The 17,074-nt window shown below is 46.5% G+C and overlaps 3 protein-coding genes across 5 annotated transcripts in view; 1 reads left to right on the top strand and 2 right to left on the bottom strand.

The window, feature by feature from the left end:
- Positions 1–668: 668 nt before the first annotated feature.
- On the bottom strand, positions 669–8,788 carry NPC2 (NPC intracellular cholesterol transporter 2). Of its 2 annotated transcripts, XM_059182814.1 has the most exons (5): positions 8,644–8,788; positions 5,114–5,221; positions 3,839–4,011; positions 1,399–1,499; positions 669–1,016 (listed from the first exon to the last, which is right to left on the bottom strand). In XM_059182814.1, exons 1-4 carry the CDS (start codon positions 8,723–8,725, stop codon positions 1,413–1,415), a joined length of 450 nt encoding a protein of 149 aa, XP_059038797.1. In that variant the 5' UTR covers positions 8,726–8,788; the 3' UTR covers positions 669–1,016; positions 1,399–1,412. The 2 variants fall into 2 exon arrangements, with proteins under 2 accessions (XP_059038797.1, XP_059038796.1); XM_059182813.1 differs by having other exon boundaries at positions 669–1,499.
- Positions 8,789–9,165: 377 nt separating this feature from the next.
- ISCA2 (iron-sulfur cluster assembly 2) lies at positions 9,166–10,757 on the top strand. Of its 2 annotated transcripts, none has more exons than XM_059182812.1 (4): positions 9,166–9,261; positions 9,466–9,568; positions 9,691–9,806; positions 10,216–10,757. In XM_059182812.1, the coding sequence occupies exons 1-4, from the start codon at positions 9,191–9,193 to the stop codon at positions 10,388–10,390; spliced, it is 465 nt and encodes a 154-aa protein (XP_059038795.1). In that variant the 5' UTR covers positions 9,166–9,190; the 3' UTR covers positions 10,391–10,757. The 2 variants fall into 2 exon arrangements, with proteins under 2 accessions (XP_059038795.1, XP_059038794.1); XM_059182811.1 differs by having other exon boundaries at positions 9,463–9,568.
- A 3,400-nt stretch (positions 10,758–14,157) lies between these two features.
- The window catches only part of LTBP2 (latent transforming growth factor beta binding protein 2), a 101,215-nt gene continuing 98,298 nt past the window's right edge, over positions 14,158–17,074 (bottom strand). The window contains exon 36 of the mRNA XM_059182810.1: positions 14,158–17,048. Coding sequence (XP_059038793.1) covers positions 16,903–17,048 — 146 coding nt within the window. The 3' untranslated portion in view covers positions 14,158–16,902. The remainder of the gene's footprint in view (positions 17,049–17,074) is intronic.

Here is a 17,074-nt window from a genome sequence, read left to right as displayed (position 1 = left end):
AAATCCAAGGTTCTAGCGAAGTTAGTGGGATGAATTGAACTGGACCACATGACTTACTTGCTGCCTAGGCACCCCAATCTAAAAGGGATGGCCTTTCAAGGTCCACATTCCCCAACTCATTCGTGAATAGGGCTGTCGCACCTGTGACTGCTAAAAGGTGATGGACAGTACACTGATTAAAACAGGCAGTGAAATACACGCCCCATGATTATACTTGCACCTCAAAAGCAATAAACACCAAGATTTCATTAACTTGGCCGTTATCTGCCACAACTGCCCCTTTCATTTTTAAGCTTCTAGGCTTTCCTCATGGTTATGGCTCCCAAAAGACTACTACGCTTCGTGCCAACCTGCAACCTCTTGCTCTCTGCTCCCCACCCCCCGCTGAGTTCCCTTGACCTTTCACATGTTATCACTGAACTAGGTGGTGTTTGCTTTCACCGCTTCTCTCAAGCACATCTGTTGGTGTCAAGAGTGTGCAAAATAAAGCAAAACTATCATGTTGTTTTGTCTAAAACAGGCCAAGTCTAACTGGGCGAAGAGGGAAGAAAGGGCAGTGACTGAATGTGTCCTGTCTCTACTGCACTGTGGGACCATGGGACCGGGTGTCTGCCTTCCGCAGATCTGGGGGAAAACACTCTGAAAGAAGCAGGTGACCACCACCAACATGCAGAAGACAAGACTGCCAAGTTTTATTTACTTCAAAAGGACATTTCCAGGGACATCAGGAAGCCACAAGTTAGTGTTGTTAAAAAAAAAAAAAAAAAAAAAAAAAAAAAATCAAACATCTGCTATCAAGTGCTGCGTTTAATGAAAATCACCTAAGACAGAAAAGGAGACAGGAGATCACCATAGTGGACTGGCTGCTCAGAGGGGAGTTTGTGTGGCAGAGCATCTCCCTTCCACCGAGAGGCTGGGCACCGCCGGACAGCAAGTCACTGTCGTCCAGCGGCGCCTCGGAGCTGAGGCGCTGGCCCAATGCGCTGAACTCAAGGAGGCACTTGGAGTCGAGGAACCTGAAGATGTGATATCCCAGGAGGTGGGAGAGGTCTGGAACCCATCCTCTGCTGCCAGGGCCCATAACCCGAGGGCAAGTTATCCCACAGCCCTACACAGCCTCACTCGGGTCCTCACTGCTGGACCCTCCTTCTCCTAGCAGCAAGAAACATCGAAGACAATTTAAGCCATGCCTATCCCCCTCCTTCTCTCATCTCTCCCCTACCCCTTCACAAAAGATACTACAAGGGCAATAGTTCAGAGCTCTCAGGAAAGGGGGTCTGGAACCCTTTGGAGGCTGAGAGGCATAACACAGTGGTGTGGAAATTCCTTTCATCTTATGGCACTGATCTAGGTTAGACAGGATTTCTCCTGTGCTCTCTCACCCCCCGACAGACATACTGGCAGCAGCAGGTCTAGCCTTCGATCTGCACTGGGATTTCCCAGCAGAAGAGGTGCTGGCCTTTGTCGCCCAGGAGCTCCCACTGCACCACCAGTTTGATCTGGAGAAAGAGAAAAAGAATTGGGAAAAATGAAAGCAGGACGTCGCCTCAATCCAGAACAGGTTTAACTATGACTCCTAGTAACAAACTGCCTAATTCCTCAGCTCTCTCTTCTTGAATCACGCCCTCAGGAGGGCTGCCTGGGATGTGGGCGCGGCCGGTGCACTTGAGCTCACACAAGCAAACCAAGTCCCACGTGTGATTCGGTGTTAGTGGTGCCACACACTCACCCCCCTGACTCGTGGGATTTAATTCCTAAAGCATTCTTGTCCCTCTGAGATGAACGGTACATGACGAAGCCTTGCGAGGGAGGTAATTTTACATTTAAACAATTTCTTATAGATTTGGCAGTCCCAGTCAGCTCTTTCCAAGCATAACCAATTAGGAGCAGAGAGCAGAATGTCCGATTCGTAGGCATAACAAAATACCTTGTTACTGGTACTGAAGATGTCAACACACAAAGGATGTCAGAAGTTTAGAACAATATGAATAATTTCTGGACCAGTAACGCTTTGTAGCAAAATAGCTTCAGTTGTAACTTGAACTTTTTTTTTTATAATAACACACCTCATTAGAAATCTCTGCTTTGATTTGTATAGTATGGACTGCCCCTTCTAATTGTTTTTTGAAGATTTAATTTATATATTTGACAGAGATCAAAAGTAGGCAGAGAGAGAGAAGAAGGGAAGCAGGCTCCCCACTGAGCAGAGAGCCTGATGTGGAGCTTGATCCCAGGACCCTGGGATCATGACCTAGGCCGAAGGGAGAGGCTTTAACCTACTGAGCCACCCAGGTGCCCCTGTCCCTTCTAATTCTTAATAAATCTCTGATAATTTTCCAGTCCCTTCTTATGTAGATAATTGCTTACCTGTTATTAGTTATTACCTCTAATTTGTACGTTTCTTTACAACACATGAGTGACCAGGAAACCTGGCTTCTGGAAACTTGTTTTTTAAGACTAGAACACATTAACTACTATTTCACTTAATGCCTAAATTAACATAGTTTAAGCCTTTTTTTCAAATGAAATGTTATTCACTTAACAATAACTACCATATACAAAATGCCTATGAGGTGGCAGGCCCTAATCAGACACTCCATGTAAGGGACCAGAGACTCAGAAATGCCAGTGATTTAACAGATACTCTGCAAATGAATCTACAGACCTGTTCTTGACCTGTAGGGTCTCTGAGATTCCTCAAACACAGATACCCACTATTAGAATCTCTTTGCGATGTTCTTCAATGACTTGCCACTCCTAAAAACTAAATGGCTAGGCTGCTGCTGGGTTCTCCTTGATTTCCTTTCCAAAAAAAATGCAGCTTGTTTTCCTTTATGCAAAACAGGAATCCCTTTACTTCCTCCATTCTTATCAGGATTCCTTTTTTTTGGTGAGTAAAGCCATAGAGGTTTAGTAAGGGAAGATACAGGAAAAGCTCTCAGGAGTGAGAGGGGTCCTGCCAGGGCTGCCCATCAGGATTCCTATCTTAAACACACGCCCATTCCAACAGGTTCTGCCTCACAAGTGTCTGGAAGGAAAAGAAGCAGGTATAGCAGGGTGAGTCAGAGGGCAAGGTAGGGGCTGGAGACCGATGCAGGGGAGAAAGAAGTGTGTGGAGAAAGTGACCTTTCTATTATGGAGCTGGGAGACTACTGTTCTCTTAAGAGATTAGTGGAGAAACCAGGACTTTCTGATAACTTGGCATCTTGAACTATTTGGTATCTGCCTACAATCTTCTTTTTTTAAAAGATTTTATTTATTTATTTATCTGACAGACAGAGATCATAAGCAGGCAGAGAGGGAGGGGGAAGCAGGCTCCCTGCTGAGCAGAGAGCCCAATGCAGGGCTCGATCCCAGGACCCTAAGATCGTGACCTGAGCCGAAGGCAGAGGCTTTAACCCACTGAGCCACCCAGGCACCCCTGCCTACAATCTTTTAACAGTGCCTAGGTTTTGGGGGTCACAAGGCCTGGCTCTAGATCGAGATGTAATGTTTCTGAGCAGAGTGGACTCTGTTCCTACTGCTTAACACTGGAGGCTCAAATTTCTTCACTCATAAAGCTGATGTAATATTGCTCAGCAAAGTGTGGTCAGGGGGATGGAGGCAGACATTGTGTATCAAAATGGCGTCAGGAGGTGACAAAGAACAGAGGGCCGTGGTGAAGAGGATCTGCCTTACCTCAGGATTCCTAACACTCCCACTCATCTCCTCACCCCCCGAGCTTCTGTACTGCATCACAGACAGATGAAGGACCCCGACCCCAAGCTTCTCTTCCTCTCCCCTCAGAGCTCTCATCTAGTCACAGGCCTTCGGCATCCCAAACGACAAGGTCACTTACGGAGGGGTACTCATTCTTCACGGGCAGTTTATTCAGGTAGCTGTAGGTCTTGTCTTTTTGGATGGGGCAGTTGATTCCACTCTTACAACCATCAGGCTCAGGAATGGGAAAGGGAACTGGGACGCCCAACACGATGCCATGCACCACAGCTTTGCTACTTTGAGACAGAATATCTAAGAGGAACAAGAGAATTAATAGTAAAAGGAACGGCCTATTTCAAAACCCTAAGGAAAAAATTAAGATATGGTCCCAAGCAACAGCACTGTGAGGAGAACAAATCATCAAGTCTGTATTTCTTCATTCCTAGGGTCTATTTCTCTTTGTAGTTATGCCTAATTCCTCTGTGAATGCTACAGACTAAGTGTTCACGCTAAAAACAAAACAAAAAAAGCAACCAAGACAGTTGTTTTCTTTGCTCTCGCTCCCACCTTGCTCTTAACGGTCTTCCGGTTTCTTGAGGGAATCAGAGCTACGTGAATAACCTTATCCAACAAAGTCACGGAGGTTTTTGGCAGTAAACTTTGTTAATTATATCAGCTTCTGTCAAGTGTACAGGGTATCTTATGGAGTTTTAGAAGACTGGTCTCTGGATTCTCAAATGCCCTGCCCGCGGGATTCCATTAGAAAATTAAGAACAAAATGGAAAGGGAGCTCCACAGAAATGCCATGGGCGGTAACAGGAAGAGAGAACCCTTTAGAAACTGGCTAAGATTAGAAAGAAGAGGTATATTTCTTGCTCTCCCTCTAACCTCTCTATCATAAGATGGGCAGGTAGAAGGAATAAATACAATAAAATTAGGGCAACTAACTAGCTGTTAGGTTATCCTGGAGATCCAGAGTACTGGCTCTGTTTCTCTCTCTTTCTTCCTTTCTGGATTGGGCATTACTCTTGTTTACAAAGCACATTTTTGGTTTGGGACAATAGAGGGGGCAGGGTAACAACTCTAGGATTTAGAGCTGTCTTTAGGCTGAAGAACAGAAGATGACAGGAACATTGAGATTTCTTATTAGACTGTCCCATCTAGTTCCACAGGATAGAAAGTGAGGAAAGGATTCAAAGTAGATGCCCTTTCTACAAATGAAGCTTAGATTTTTTTTTTCTTGGGTCCCCAGCGAATTCCCAGAAGAAGGTAAGTCTGAGCTTTGCACAGGCAGGAAGGGAGGTCCCGGACGTCCGGACTGCAATGCTTCTGCCCCACACCCCGCGTTCATTCCAATACTTGAGACTTGTTAGACTTTAAGATAAACTTGAAGGCAACAGCCACTTTTACTCACTACTGGTGAAGGTGACATTGACACTGTAAGACTGGCCTTTGTGCAGTTTGCAGGGCTGGGTGGGGCATGGGTTCACATTCAGTTCCTTTATAACGCCAACCCCAGAACCTGTTAAACAAAAAGAAAAAATGAATTGGAATAGGAGGGAAAATAAACCACCTATGCTGTCCTCTACTTAATGGAAATGTGCCCTGCTCTCTGGGAAACTCTTCATATTTGATGGCTGAAGGGGAAATGAAGAAAATCGGGTAAGTATAAAAAGGCAGCCGCCCTGCTCTCCATCTTCTTGGGAGGGCTACACCAGGGAAAGTCATCCCCACCCCTCCTTCCATTCCCATGCAGGATTTATTTTTTAAAATTTTTTATAAAAGATTTTATTTATTTATTTGACACAGAGAGAGAGAGACAGCGAGAAAGGGAACACAAGCAGGGGGAGGGAGACAGGGAGAGGCAGGCTTCCCACTGAGCAGCACAATGTGGGGGGGGGGGGGAGGTCGCAGGAACCTGAGCCCAAGGCAGATGCTTAAGGACTGAACCAGCCAGGATTTAAAGCAGCATACTTATGGCACAAGTGATGGCTCAGGGCTCAGGGCTGCCATGGAGACTGGCTGCTTCTGAACTAGCCCCCCACCCATGTTCTTCTGATCCTGTCCTGGTTTCGCTCCAAATTGGTGGTCACGGAGCTTTGTATACCCCTACCAGTGAAAGCAATCTTAAGAATGCATCTGCAGTATACAAGCGTATACTTTGGAAACACGCGTTCTTCAAAATAAGCGTCTCTGGGACACACCGTGTATCTCTACAGTCTCAGCAAAGACAAAAGTGCTATTTGTTCCCAATAAATCCTTGCCCTAAATGGGTTCAGTAAAATCTTTCAAAATCCCACTGTCTGATCCAGGCCCCTGAAACTGGACAGCTGAATGGAGAGAAAGCAAGCAAACTGCCTGTTAACACCATCTACACCAAGGAAAGCTTTTTTGTTTTTTCTAAAGAGATTTTGTTTGCCAGAGAGAGAGCGAGCGAGTGAGCACGCACAACCATGGGGAAAGGCAGGCAGAGGGAGAGGGGGAAGCAGGCTTCCTGCTGAGGCTCCATTCCCAGGACCCTGGGATCAAGACCCAAGCTGAAGGCAGACGCCCAACCAACTGAGCCAGCCAGGCACCACCGAAACACCCTACCACCCCCCCCCCCCCCCCCCCCGCCAGGAAAGCTTAAGCTCTGCCATTCAGCCATCAAGGCTGAGAGATAGGCTCTGGGACTGACACCTGGGTTTGCAAGCTCACAGGCTCCAGGACTTACTGCAAAACCTCAAAACAAGATACTTCACCCCTCTGGGGAAAGTTAACAGTGACTGCCTCATAGGGTAAGTGAGCTAACACACGTAGAGCTCTTAGGTAAGTGTTTGCAACGTAGGAGCGCTATGTAGGTGTTCATTTTATTACCATCTCATCGGGATTTGGTCCTCGAATTTAATCTAGAATAGCTGCTCCTGGGTGGGTTAGCAAGTTCCTTTTTGACACAAAAAGTGGGCCTCTCCTTTGCAGTCACCAGGTTTGCTCTGCCCATCGGATATGAAAAGAGAAGCTCATGTCAAAGGTCTTGGTCTTCTCAGCCTGTGCCTGCTCTTGGCTGGGACAGTTTCATCAAACTGACCAACACTGCTCCAGGGAGGTCTGTAAATAATAACTTGCAGTCCCTCATCCCCAGCTTGCTTCTCCATCATAAGCAAAGTTCTCAAAATACACCTGCAAGAACTCTCTTCTGCAAGCACTGTCTTCCACTCACTGTGTCCTCCTATCTTCTACAGACAGGAAAACAGATATCCGGAACTTGAATCAACAACCCCCTGAAGATCAGTGCTTATGCTAGAGCTTTCAATGTCCACTTCTACCTGCTTCTTTCCAGAGTGGGTCACATGTTCTAGGAGGACCCGAGGAAAGCGCAGTACTTGGAGCTCCTTCATCCACTTTTACTGGCAAGAGGTGCTTGGATTTTCAATGTCCACAGAACAAACTCCTCAGTCCTAATCGGCAAAAATAGCAAAACCAATTTGCTTGGCCACATTGCTTACTTGAGGAAATACCACTCCAGGGGGAAGGGTCAGTGGTAAAGCAGCACTTGAAAACCCTTTGATGTGGGCACTGACGTTTTTACACTGTTATTTCCCAATTCAGAAGTCAATTGAAAATCTGTAACTGAAACCATCCTTCCCTTAAGAAGTTCTTGCCATAGGTGTACAGCTGCTTTTTTCAAATGAGCAGAACAGTATCTGGATTTGGTTTCCATAGTTGTTGTTTTTAATGTTAATTTAATGTTACCACTGAAACCCAAAGTGGTTCACAAACACCCACTAATTTCCTACAGCTTACTAGCTGTAAGAACTTGGTAAGTTACTCCATGTGCCTGATTCCTCATCTGTAAAACAGATCCTGAGGGCTGAATGAGTTAATAAAGTTAATATAACATCTTCATCCAAATTTGGCCACTAAGTTTAATGGAGGGAAAGGCAGTAATTTGAGGCGATAATAGCATCTTTCAAGTGCCTGTAGTTCAGTGGAACAGCATTTGTTAAGTATTAAGAGGCCTGGAGTCTTTACTCTTTAATCAATCCTGTCCCCTAGCTCAACTTTGTTTTTGCCTCAACATAAACTTCGATGATACAGTGGAGACTATCTATTCCCTCATTTACTTTTTCAACACATATTTACTGAGCAGTTAATATTACCTGGGCACTAGATACAAAGGATCAAACTTAGTCTCATTCCCACTCTGCTGGGTGACTTTGGGTAAGTTACCCGACATCTCTGGAGTTCAAGAATTGACTCCAGGATCTCCAAGCTTCCTTCCAGCTCACAGATTCTATAAAATGTCTTCTTTCACTTACCATCCCACCTTTTCACTTCTGGAAAGTTCTGCTCGAACAAATAATTCCATAGACTTGACTATTTAGTACCCGCCCCTCCCCACTTGTATTTCCCAAAAAAGATCCCTATCACAGAGAAAAGAGTGGGTTATGTGTCACAAGCTGTGACCAGCAACACGAGTTTTACGTAAGGAGGAAACAGTGATTAAGAATCACAAAATTATATAGCCCAAGGGAAGCGGCAATGGAGCAAATTATGAAAAGGAGAATTGGCTTTTGACTTGTCAGCAAAAGGGAAATTAAAAATATAAAAGCAAGCGGCGTGGGGAGGGAGAGGTCATCCAAGATACGAGGCGTACACAAAGTTCTGCGCCCCACCGCTCACGCCCCGCGCAGCACTGGGATCTCCAGTGGTTTGCCCTACAAACTTTAGGAAACTTCAGCAAAAGGCCCAGCTCCAGGTGGTGTTCAGGGACCCCAACCACGCGTCTCAGGAAAGAGACAAAGTTGTCTGCCGTTGGGTTTCGCCGCCCGCAGCTTCTCCCCGACCCCGGCCCACTCCAGCAGCTGAGCCTGGCGGTCGGCGGGACCCGCCCAACCTAGCCGGGGGGGTCTCGGCGCGGGGTTCCCGAGAGGGCGCGGGAATCTCGGGCAGGTTGGGGCTCACCGCAGTCCTTGAAATGCACCGGCTCCGCCAGGGCGGAGGCGCCGAGCGCCAGGAGCAGGAACGCGGCGACCAAGAAACGCATCGCAGCTAAACAGGTTCCAAGCGCGAGGAAGGAAGAGGGGATCGTCCCAGTCACAAGATAAACCTGCCGGGGCGGGCCGGGGGAGGAGCCTGGTCAGGCCACTCATCACCAGCATCCAGGGCGGGCCCTGCCCGCGCCCCGCCCCCCGGCCTGGAGAGCCGAGCTTGCCTCGGTCCCGCCCAGACGCCGGCTATCTCCGCCCATCTGGTCCGCTCCGTGGCTCCGTGGCTCCGCAGGCTTGGATCCATCTCCGCCCCGCCGCCGCCTCGCACAGACGCGCCTCTGGATTTTGTTGGTGCGCCTTCGCTTCCGTAAATGGTAGCATTTCTAGCCAATCAAATCTCTTCTCTTCCAGCACCACCCAATAGGTGCGCTCGGGGGCAGGGTCTCTGTGGGTCCCGCCTCCGAAGGCCCAGGTGGAGAAAAGGATTGGGGCGACGCGGGGGGCGGGGTTTGTGGAGGAAGATGGCTGCCGTCCGCGGGCTGTCCCTAACGGCCGCGGCGCTGAGAGCGGTCACTCCCTGGGCAAGGGGCAGGTACCAAGCCTACAAAGGCACCTGGGAAGGGTGTTAGGTTCTGCGCCTCCAGGACTAAGGGGGGAACGAAGGCCTGCGGGGGAGGCGAGGGCTTGGCGTGAGGCTGTCCAGGTGGAGGTCGTCAGGGTTGCCGGGAGGCTGTCCAGGTAGAAGTGACCAGGTGCCCCTCTGCTCCCGGGCTCATCCTCCTCCCATGTGCAGCAGGCTCCTCGCGGCCTCTCGAGGACCTCAGGCTCGTCGGGAAGCGTCGTCCTCCAGCGCCGAGGCCGGCGAAGGGCAGATCCACCTCACCGCCAGCTGCGTCCAGGTAGGAGGTCGGACGCGGGGCGGCGGTGCCCCGGCGAGGGCCAGGAGTGCGCGGACTTCCCCTTGGCCCACTCTTCTGCCACCTCTTGCCGGGCATTCTTGATCCCCGTTTTTGCATTTCAGAGACTTCTGGAAATCACCGAAGGGTCGGAATTCCTAAGGCTGGAGGTGGAGGGAGGTGGATGCTCTGGATTCCAATACAAATTTTCCCTGGATACAGTTATCAACCCCGACGACAGGCAAGAAGGAAGGGGTGGGTCCTCAGAGAATGTGTGGGAGGGATAAAAGTGCACGTTTGTTTCGAATTTAAAAGGTTTGCTAAGAACGCCCAACACCATCCTTCTCACGCAGTGGGAATACAGCGAGGACTTGTCATGATTCAGAATAACTATATTAGAGGAGGGAAGTTGGCCTGCCTGGGTCCTTAGCGTAGTCAGGCTGGACTGGATTCCAGGCCTAAATCCCTAAACCTTTACCAGTATTCATTCCTTTGACCCTTTCTGCCTCAGAGAAAAGCAGCACTTGTTAGAGGTCATAAGGAATGTTTCTCCTGTTTTGGAAAAACGGGATATGCACCCCAGGGCTCAGAGGGTATTATGATTTTGGTGTTTATGATAGACCTTAATGTCTTCCTTCTGTCTTTTTCAGGGTGTTTGAACAGGGCGGGGCGAGAGTGGTGGTTGACTCTGATAGCTTGGCCTTCGTGAAAGGGGCCCAGGTGGACTTCAGCCAAGAACTGATCCGAAGCTCATTTCAAGTGTTGAACAATCCTCAAGCTCAGCAAGGCTGCTCCTGTGGCTCATCCTTCTCTATCAAACTTTGATGTGATGACAGGTGACCCAGAGATTGCTGCCACTTGTACCAACTTGAGGAACCTAGGATTAGTAGAATTCTAGAGGTTTCCTTCCAATCATGTCCTCCTCTCAGTTTTATTTTCCTCAGTCCAGGAGTGTTGTGTTTTGCCACTGTTATGTTCAGAATATGAAGCTTTTACTCTCGATCTGTTTTTCACTCACACATTTCTAAGGCCAAGCCTCTAGGTGCTGTGATCTAAGATATACTAACTGGTTGAAATCTGCCTGCTATAATCTGTAGAGCCTCCAAGGTTCCAAAATTTGGAGTCACTTCTCAGGTGCTTGTACACAGGTGTATAGCTATGTATAAAAGCTCCATTCTGAAGAAAGTCCTTACTTACTTAGTCCTTGTGTTCTGGATCAGGGTCACCGATTGGGTAGCTTGAACACTGGTTACTAGGCTAGAAAGGATGAGAAAGGCAAACGGAAATTTCTCTTTTTCATCTCACTCTTCTGGAATGTGCTAGTGACACCTTCTTTTTCTTTCTTTCTTTCTTTTTTTTTTTCCCCTTTTCCTCCTACATCCTTATTTTCTGTGCTGCCCATTCCTGCTTCCCATCTGTTAGGGTAGATACATTTTCCTCTCTTACTCGCAGGTCTTCTGGATTCACAGTAGTCCATCACCCAGGAAACTTGGATCTAAGCCCCACTGATAACCTGAATCATTTAAAAAATAGGCCTCATACTCTGTACTCACACAGACATTTCAAGATTCTGTGATTATTCAGTGACTGAGTCTTTTTAGGACATGTTGCTCTACTTATGGTGTAAAATGTCTTTGGTCTCATGCATAGCAGGAAGGGGTCCCCATGTTGGTAAAGATAATGGATGGTTAGGGATTTTCTTTCAGGTTAGATTACCAGATAAAATGCAGGATGCCCAGTTAAATTTGAATTTCAAATAAATGATTTTTATTGTAAGTGTGTCCCAATTATTTTATGAGACATACACTAAAAATTACTTGTTGAAATTCAAATTTAACTGGGCATTGTGCATTTTTTTTTGTTAAACCTGGCAACTTTATGTTAGGGTTGCTGAAAGAAAAGCTCTTGAAGCCACAAATTCCAATGAATTTCAAAGTACTTGTTTGGGTATGGCACTTAATTAGGCTACAGAGCTAGCAATTGTTGCTGTAAGTGTGTGACAGTGCTGGGGGACCCAGAACTTCATGGACAGACAACTAAAAAAAAGAAACACCACCACCATGACAAATGGTTTATTAATGCTCATGTGGGGAAACCACAACCAAATTGCTTCTAGAAAAATTATTGGTTAAACTCTTGTTTTCCTCAATAGCCTAAAAGTTCATTACAACAAAAACTTGCATTTCTGGACTGGATTGGAATTAAGGTCATTCAGCAAAAGAATTTACCATTAAAAAGGAAAATATAGATTTTAGAGACAAGATGAAGCTTGGGTACTTATATTTTCAATATGGGAAAACCTAGGATTTAGAGAAAGCAAGCTGTTGTGTGTACAGTGTGTACAAAGAGGATGGAAGGGACACTCAGAAACCTGACCTTTGCGGATTTCCATGGGAGGAGGTAGAAAACAGCATATCACGGGAACGTCTGTTTAAGTTTACTAAGACATTTAAAGTTGCTGTCCATACCTGGGCCTAATTAGATTTTCAGCTCAGACTAAGTCTTTTCATCCTCTTTAAAAAGAGATTTTGCTACCTTTTCAATGTTGGAACATATCGTTTTAAAGAGTGCACTTTATTTTTATTTATTTTTTTAAATAAGCTCAATACTCAGCGTGGGGCTTGAACTCATGACCCTGAGATCAAAAGTTACATGCTTTACTGACTGAGCCAGCCAGGTGCCCCATGATTTTGTGATTTTAAAACTCATGCAGAGCAGGAGCTTAAATGCTTTAGTTGCTAAATAAACCATTAAATTGCAATGGTCACTTAGATAGGAACAGAGTCCCTTTGAATGCCTATATCTAAGTACCTGCTATTAATGGGGGAGAATTGGGATTCTGTGTTTTAGAAAGGGTGGGTTTGGGAGAAATCACCTTACTCTATCACACTAGAAAGCATCATGAGAAAATCCGAAGTAGTAATAAAAAGCTTCTATTGGAGTAGGATGATGTAGAAATTTTAACAGCAGAGAGCATAGAGAAATAATAGCATCAAGGGGATAGTGGGCAATTTGCTTGGAGTAAGTAGTAAGCTTAGTAAAATAGGTTTAGGGTCTTTTGCAGGCCCTTTATGATCAGGTGCCCTCTTTCTGGTCTAGACCAGCAGATATTTTCACAAATTTTGCCTACTGTGCAAATTCATTTAGGAAAACTTGATACTCTTCTGGTATCCATTGGAAGATTATTTTGCTTCCCCATTACTTTCAAGGAGAAAGGCCTTATTGTTGCAGAATTGGTTTTATTTATGCAAGTTAGAGAGTGTTTGGGGGTAGCATACCCTGCCTTTGCCCTACTAAGATACGATGCAAGAAGTAGAAGTAAGGGAGCCCTGCATCTGCTTTATGATGTGAATATGCCCCTTTTTTTTTTTAAATTTGAGAGAGAGAAGGAGCAGGGGAAGGGGTAGAAGCAGATCCCGCACTGAGCATGGAGCCCAGTGTTGGGCTGAGCTGGATCCTGGGACTCCAGGATCACCACCTGAGCTGAAGGCAGATACTTGACCGATTGAGCCTCCCAGGTGCTCCAGCGTTTTTGTTTGTTTGTTTTTTTTTTTAAGATATTACTTATCCCTTTGACAGACAGAGATCACAAGTTGGCAGAGAGGCAGGCAGAGAGAGAGAGGAGGGAAGCAGGCTCCCTGGGGCAATCCCAGGACCCTGGGATCATGACCTGAGCCCAGGGCAGAGGCTTTAACCCACTGAGCCACCCAGATGTGACACCCCCCCCCCTTTTTTTTTTAGGATTTTATTTCTTTATTTGAGAGGGAGAGGGAGAGCACTAGTAGGGGGCAGGGCAGAAGGAAAGGGAGAACCAGACTCCCCACTGAGTAGAGAGCCTGAGTCAGGGCTCCATTCCAGGACCTGGAGATCATGACCCAAGCGGAGGGCAGATGCTTAACCGCTTAAGCCACCCAAGTGCCCCTATTGTCTATCTCCTTTATGTTGGTGGCTCAAAAGGCACGGGCCTCTCAGTCAACATTCAGGTCAGGTCTTACCTTGTGGTGGAATCAAACTCTTCAGTTGTGTGGTTGCTAGTGACTAGCGGTGTGGGAGCTGTAGGTGGCCCACCCATCCTTAGTTTCTTTGTGTGGGAATGGCCACAGATTACAAGGGATTAGGACAAAACAGGCTTAGGAGAGATTAGGAAGGGCTACTAAAGTAGGTGTCCAAGAACTTTCTAACTTTTTTAACTTCTAAGAGTTGAAACCTGTTAATTCAGTCTCCTTTTATACAACATTGAGTGTATGCAGAGAAGCAGGCAGCACTGATTGTGTGGTGTAGTCCGCCTTCAGTGCTGGCTGAGAGCAGATAGGTGCCGCTGGTAGTGCCTGGGACCCAGCATTGTCCCCTGTAACATAGTTATGGTTTTGAATGTTTGTCTCAAAGGCGGGAAACTCCTCTGCTTTTCTAGGTCTCTCGCAGTGGTGTTTCTGATTGCTCTTTTAAAAAAATCCCTTTGTCCTTTCTCCACAGAAATGCTACAGGGCTATTTAAAAAAAGTTTGCTTTAAGAAGTTCGGAAATAATTATGTGGCTTTAATTGTCAGATAAATACATGAAGAAGGGAGCATTTAAGCAGTCTATGGCCAAAGCTGTATTTAAAAATATTTTATTTTTTTGGAAAGGTAATACACATGGTACAAAATTCAAAAAGACGCAAAAGGGGATACAGTGAAAAGTCTCCCAATCCTGTACCCATCCACCCTGCCACCCTCCCCACAAACCACTGTTGTTTCTAAGAATTTACCCTATAGGTATAATCCCATAGATATAATGTGAAATAACATATACACAAGAATATTCATTATGGCATTACTTATAATAGCAAGAGAGGGGAAACAATGGAAATGTCCATCAGTAGGGGATCGATTAAATAAATTATGATTTATCTGTTCAATGGAATAATATACAATTATAACATAGAATGAGACAGTTCTTTATGTGCAAGTCTGGATTAAGTGAAAACAAAGTGCAGAACGGCATGCATAGGATGCTACTTACGTTTTTGATACAAAGAAATACGTGTATGTGCATGAAGATTTTCCGGAAGGGTGAGCAGGAAGGTGAGGGCTGGGGGGCGGCGCAGTGCCAGCGCATATATGGAAGGGTGCTGAGAAGTTCTCTGAACCGTGGGGTGTGAGGCGCAGTGGCGAGGAGGAGGTCAGCAGATACCCAGGTGTCTTTCCCCTTTCTTTAGACAAATAGCAGCACACGGTCTATTCTGCTCTACAGCCTTTCCCCGCTTAGTCTGTTTGGATTTCTTATCAGGACATTTAGGGCAATTTTTTTTTCTTTCATTTTTAGGCCCCTGTAGCAACTGATTGTTTCTGATCTTTTGCTGTTACAAGTAATGCTATAATAAATAACCTCTTACATGTGTCATTTCACATTTGGTGAGACTATATCTGAAGGTTAAATTCCTAGAAGGGTCAGAGTAAGTGCTTCTATAATTTTGAAAGACATTGCCATATTACCCTCTTCAGAAGTTGCGTCCTTTTAAGGCCCTATCAGCTGCGTATGTGAGTCTCTCTTTCACCAGAAGCTTGCCAACTAGGAGTCTTAGCAAACTTCTGATGTTTGCCAATCAGACAGCCTTTAAAAAGTGTCTCAGGTGTGGTTTTAACTCACATTTCTTTTGTTAGGAATGTGTAACGATGTATTTTTGTCTGCTGAAAACATCTCAACTAGTACAGCGACATAGAGCAAATTGTTTAAACCCTGTGTGTCTCAATTTACTCATCTATACATTGGGAATAAAAATAGTAAGTGGAATTGCTGGATGATTAAATGAAATTTGTGGTCAGCACTCAGTAGAGTGCCTGGCACATAACAAGCATTCAATAAGTTACTATGGGATGGCCGACAATGAGAGCAGCAGTAGGACAGTACAGATTAAATTAAGAAAATAGCATTCATCTCCGTGTCTTCAGGCACATGGGGTCTTGTTGACTTACATTGCCTTTCATCAGACAAATGCAAAGGCAGAGCTTTCCTTGTCTTAGAAGAATAAAGAACCTTTTCCCATTGGATCCCAATCAGAGGCTCTTGGCAGAGCCGGCAAAAGCATAGGCCCATCCTTGTGTCTAACATTTAGACTTAGTCAGCATAGTAAAGAAATTTAGTTTCATATGAAATAAAAACAAAAACAGGAGCCCAAATGTACCTTTCTTTATTCCACTGTGGTTCTCAACTTCTAGCTGGCCAAGGATGGAGTGGGTCTCTACTTGTCCACTGAGAGGAATGCCAACCTGCCTTCCCATTGTTGAGAGAAAGACAGCAAGGGCTTCTGAGTAGAGAGAAGAAACGACGTGGGGAATCTGGCTTCCCCTAAACAAGACTGCACTGTATTTCACGAGCCAGAGAATAGACCCCTTTATTTTTAGTACCTCAAACAGGCACCCACAAAAGGAGAGCCCAGGAGAGATTTGTGTCATGTAAGAAGCAGTGTGTATTTAATACAGGTCATCGGAGATGGGCCCCGTCCTGTGGCAGCCTTGCTGTGGTGCACAGCAGCTGTCCTGGGTAGACTGGGAGTGCTTACCCAAAGCAGCCGAACATTTTCTTTAGCCTTGTGGAAAGCCTTGGCTCCCCCTTTCTTATCACCTCCCCATATTTTCCGTATTGCCCTCTTGCTGCTTTCTCAGTCTCCGTGCTCCCCTTCATCTGTGTCTCTTCCACTCAGCAAGCTGGTTTCAGTCTTGCTCCTCTTAGATGAGGGGATCTTCTGCCCCTGCCCGGGGCCACAGCACTGCTAACAGGATGGAGATGTGGCACAGTCTAGCCCAGACGAGCTTGACTGAGGTGAACGGTTCTTGGGAGGAGGACTTGGAGTCATGCCCCAAACTTCCGCCAATCCTTTTTTGCTCAAGAGATCCTGAAGGACCATACCCGGGCAGATGTGACCTCTGACCCAGCTGTGGAATCATCAGGATGTTATGTGGATCGTGACTGGGAAAGGGTGTCTGCAGTAGGAGTCCAAACGACCTTGCATGTTTTCAGAGCTTGAGGGGGTGGATGAGGGCCATCCTTTGGTAAGCATCCCACAGCAAGGCCAGAACAGATGATACACTGATCCTCATGGCCAGTGGCTGAAGCATTAAAGCATTTGGTGGTGTTTGAGCCAAGCAAGGGCATGGTGGCATGAAGGCAGTGATGGAAGCTCACAGCCAGGGCCTAAGCTGGGAGAGTTGAAAAGCAGGCAGGTCTGGCTGGGAGCTGGCGTGCAGGGCCTTCTGCCTGCTTCTTCATGATGTCTTCCCAGCTAGGAAAGCCTCCTCCAGGCCCCTGCCCGTGGCTGGGGCCCATTTCCAGGTAGCTGTCCACACTGACCCCTCACTGCTACTCCTTGGCAGTGCAGTGTGGGGGGCCTGCCTCGGCCACGTAACCTGGAGCACAGTGGCAGCGGTAGGAGCCCTCGGTGTTCTCGCAGTGACCGTGGGCACAGAGTGCAGCAGGCCCGTTCAGGTCATCACATTCATTCACATCTAAGAGGAAGGGAGGGAAGAGAGCA

This window comes from Mustela lutreola, chromosome 7 (genome assembly GCF_030435805.1).
Source record: "Mustela lutreola isolate mMusLut2 chromosome 7, mMusLut2.pri, whole genome shotgun sequence".
NCBI lineage: Eukaryota > Metazoa > Chordata > Mammalia > Carnivora > Mustelidae > Mustela > Mustela lutreola.
This window is presented reverse-complemented; position numbering and strand designations above follow the sequence as displayed.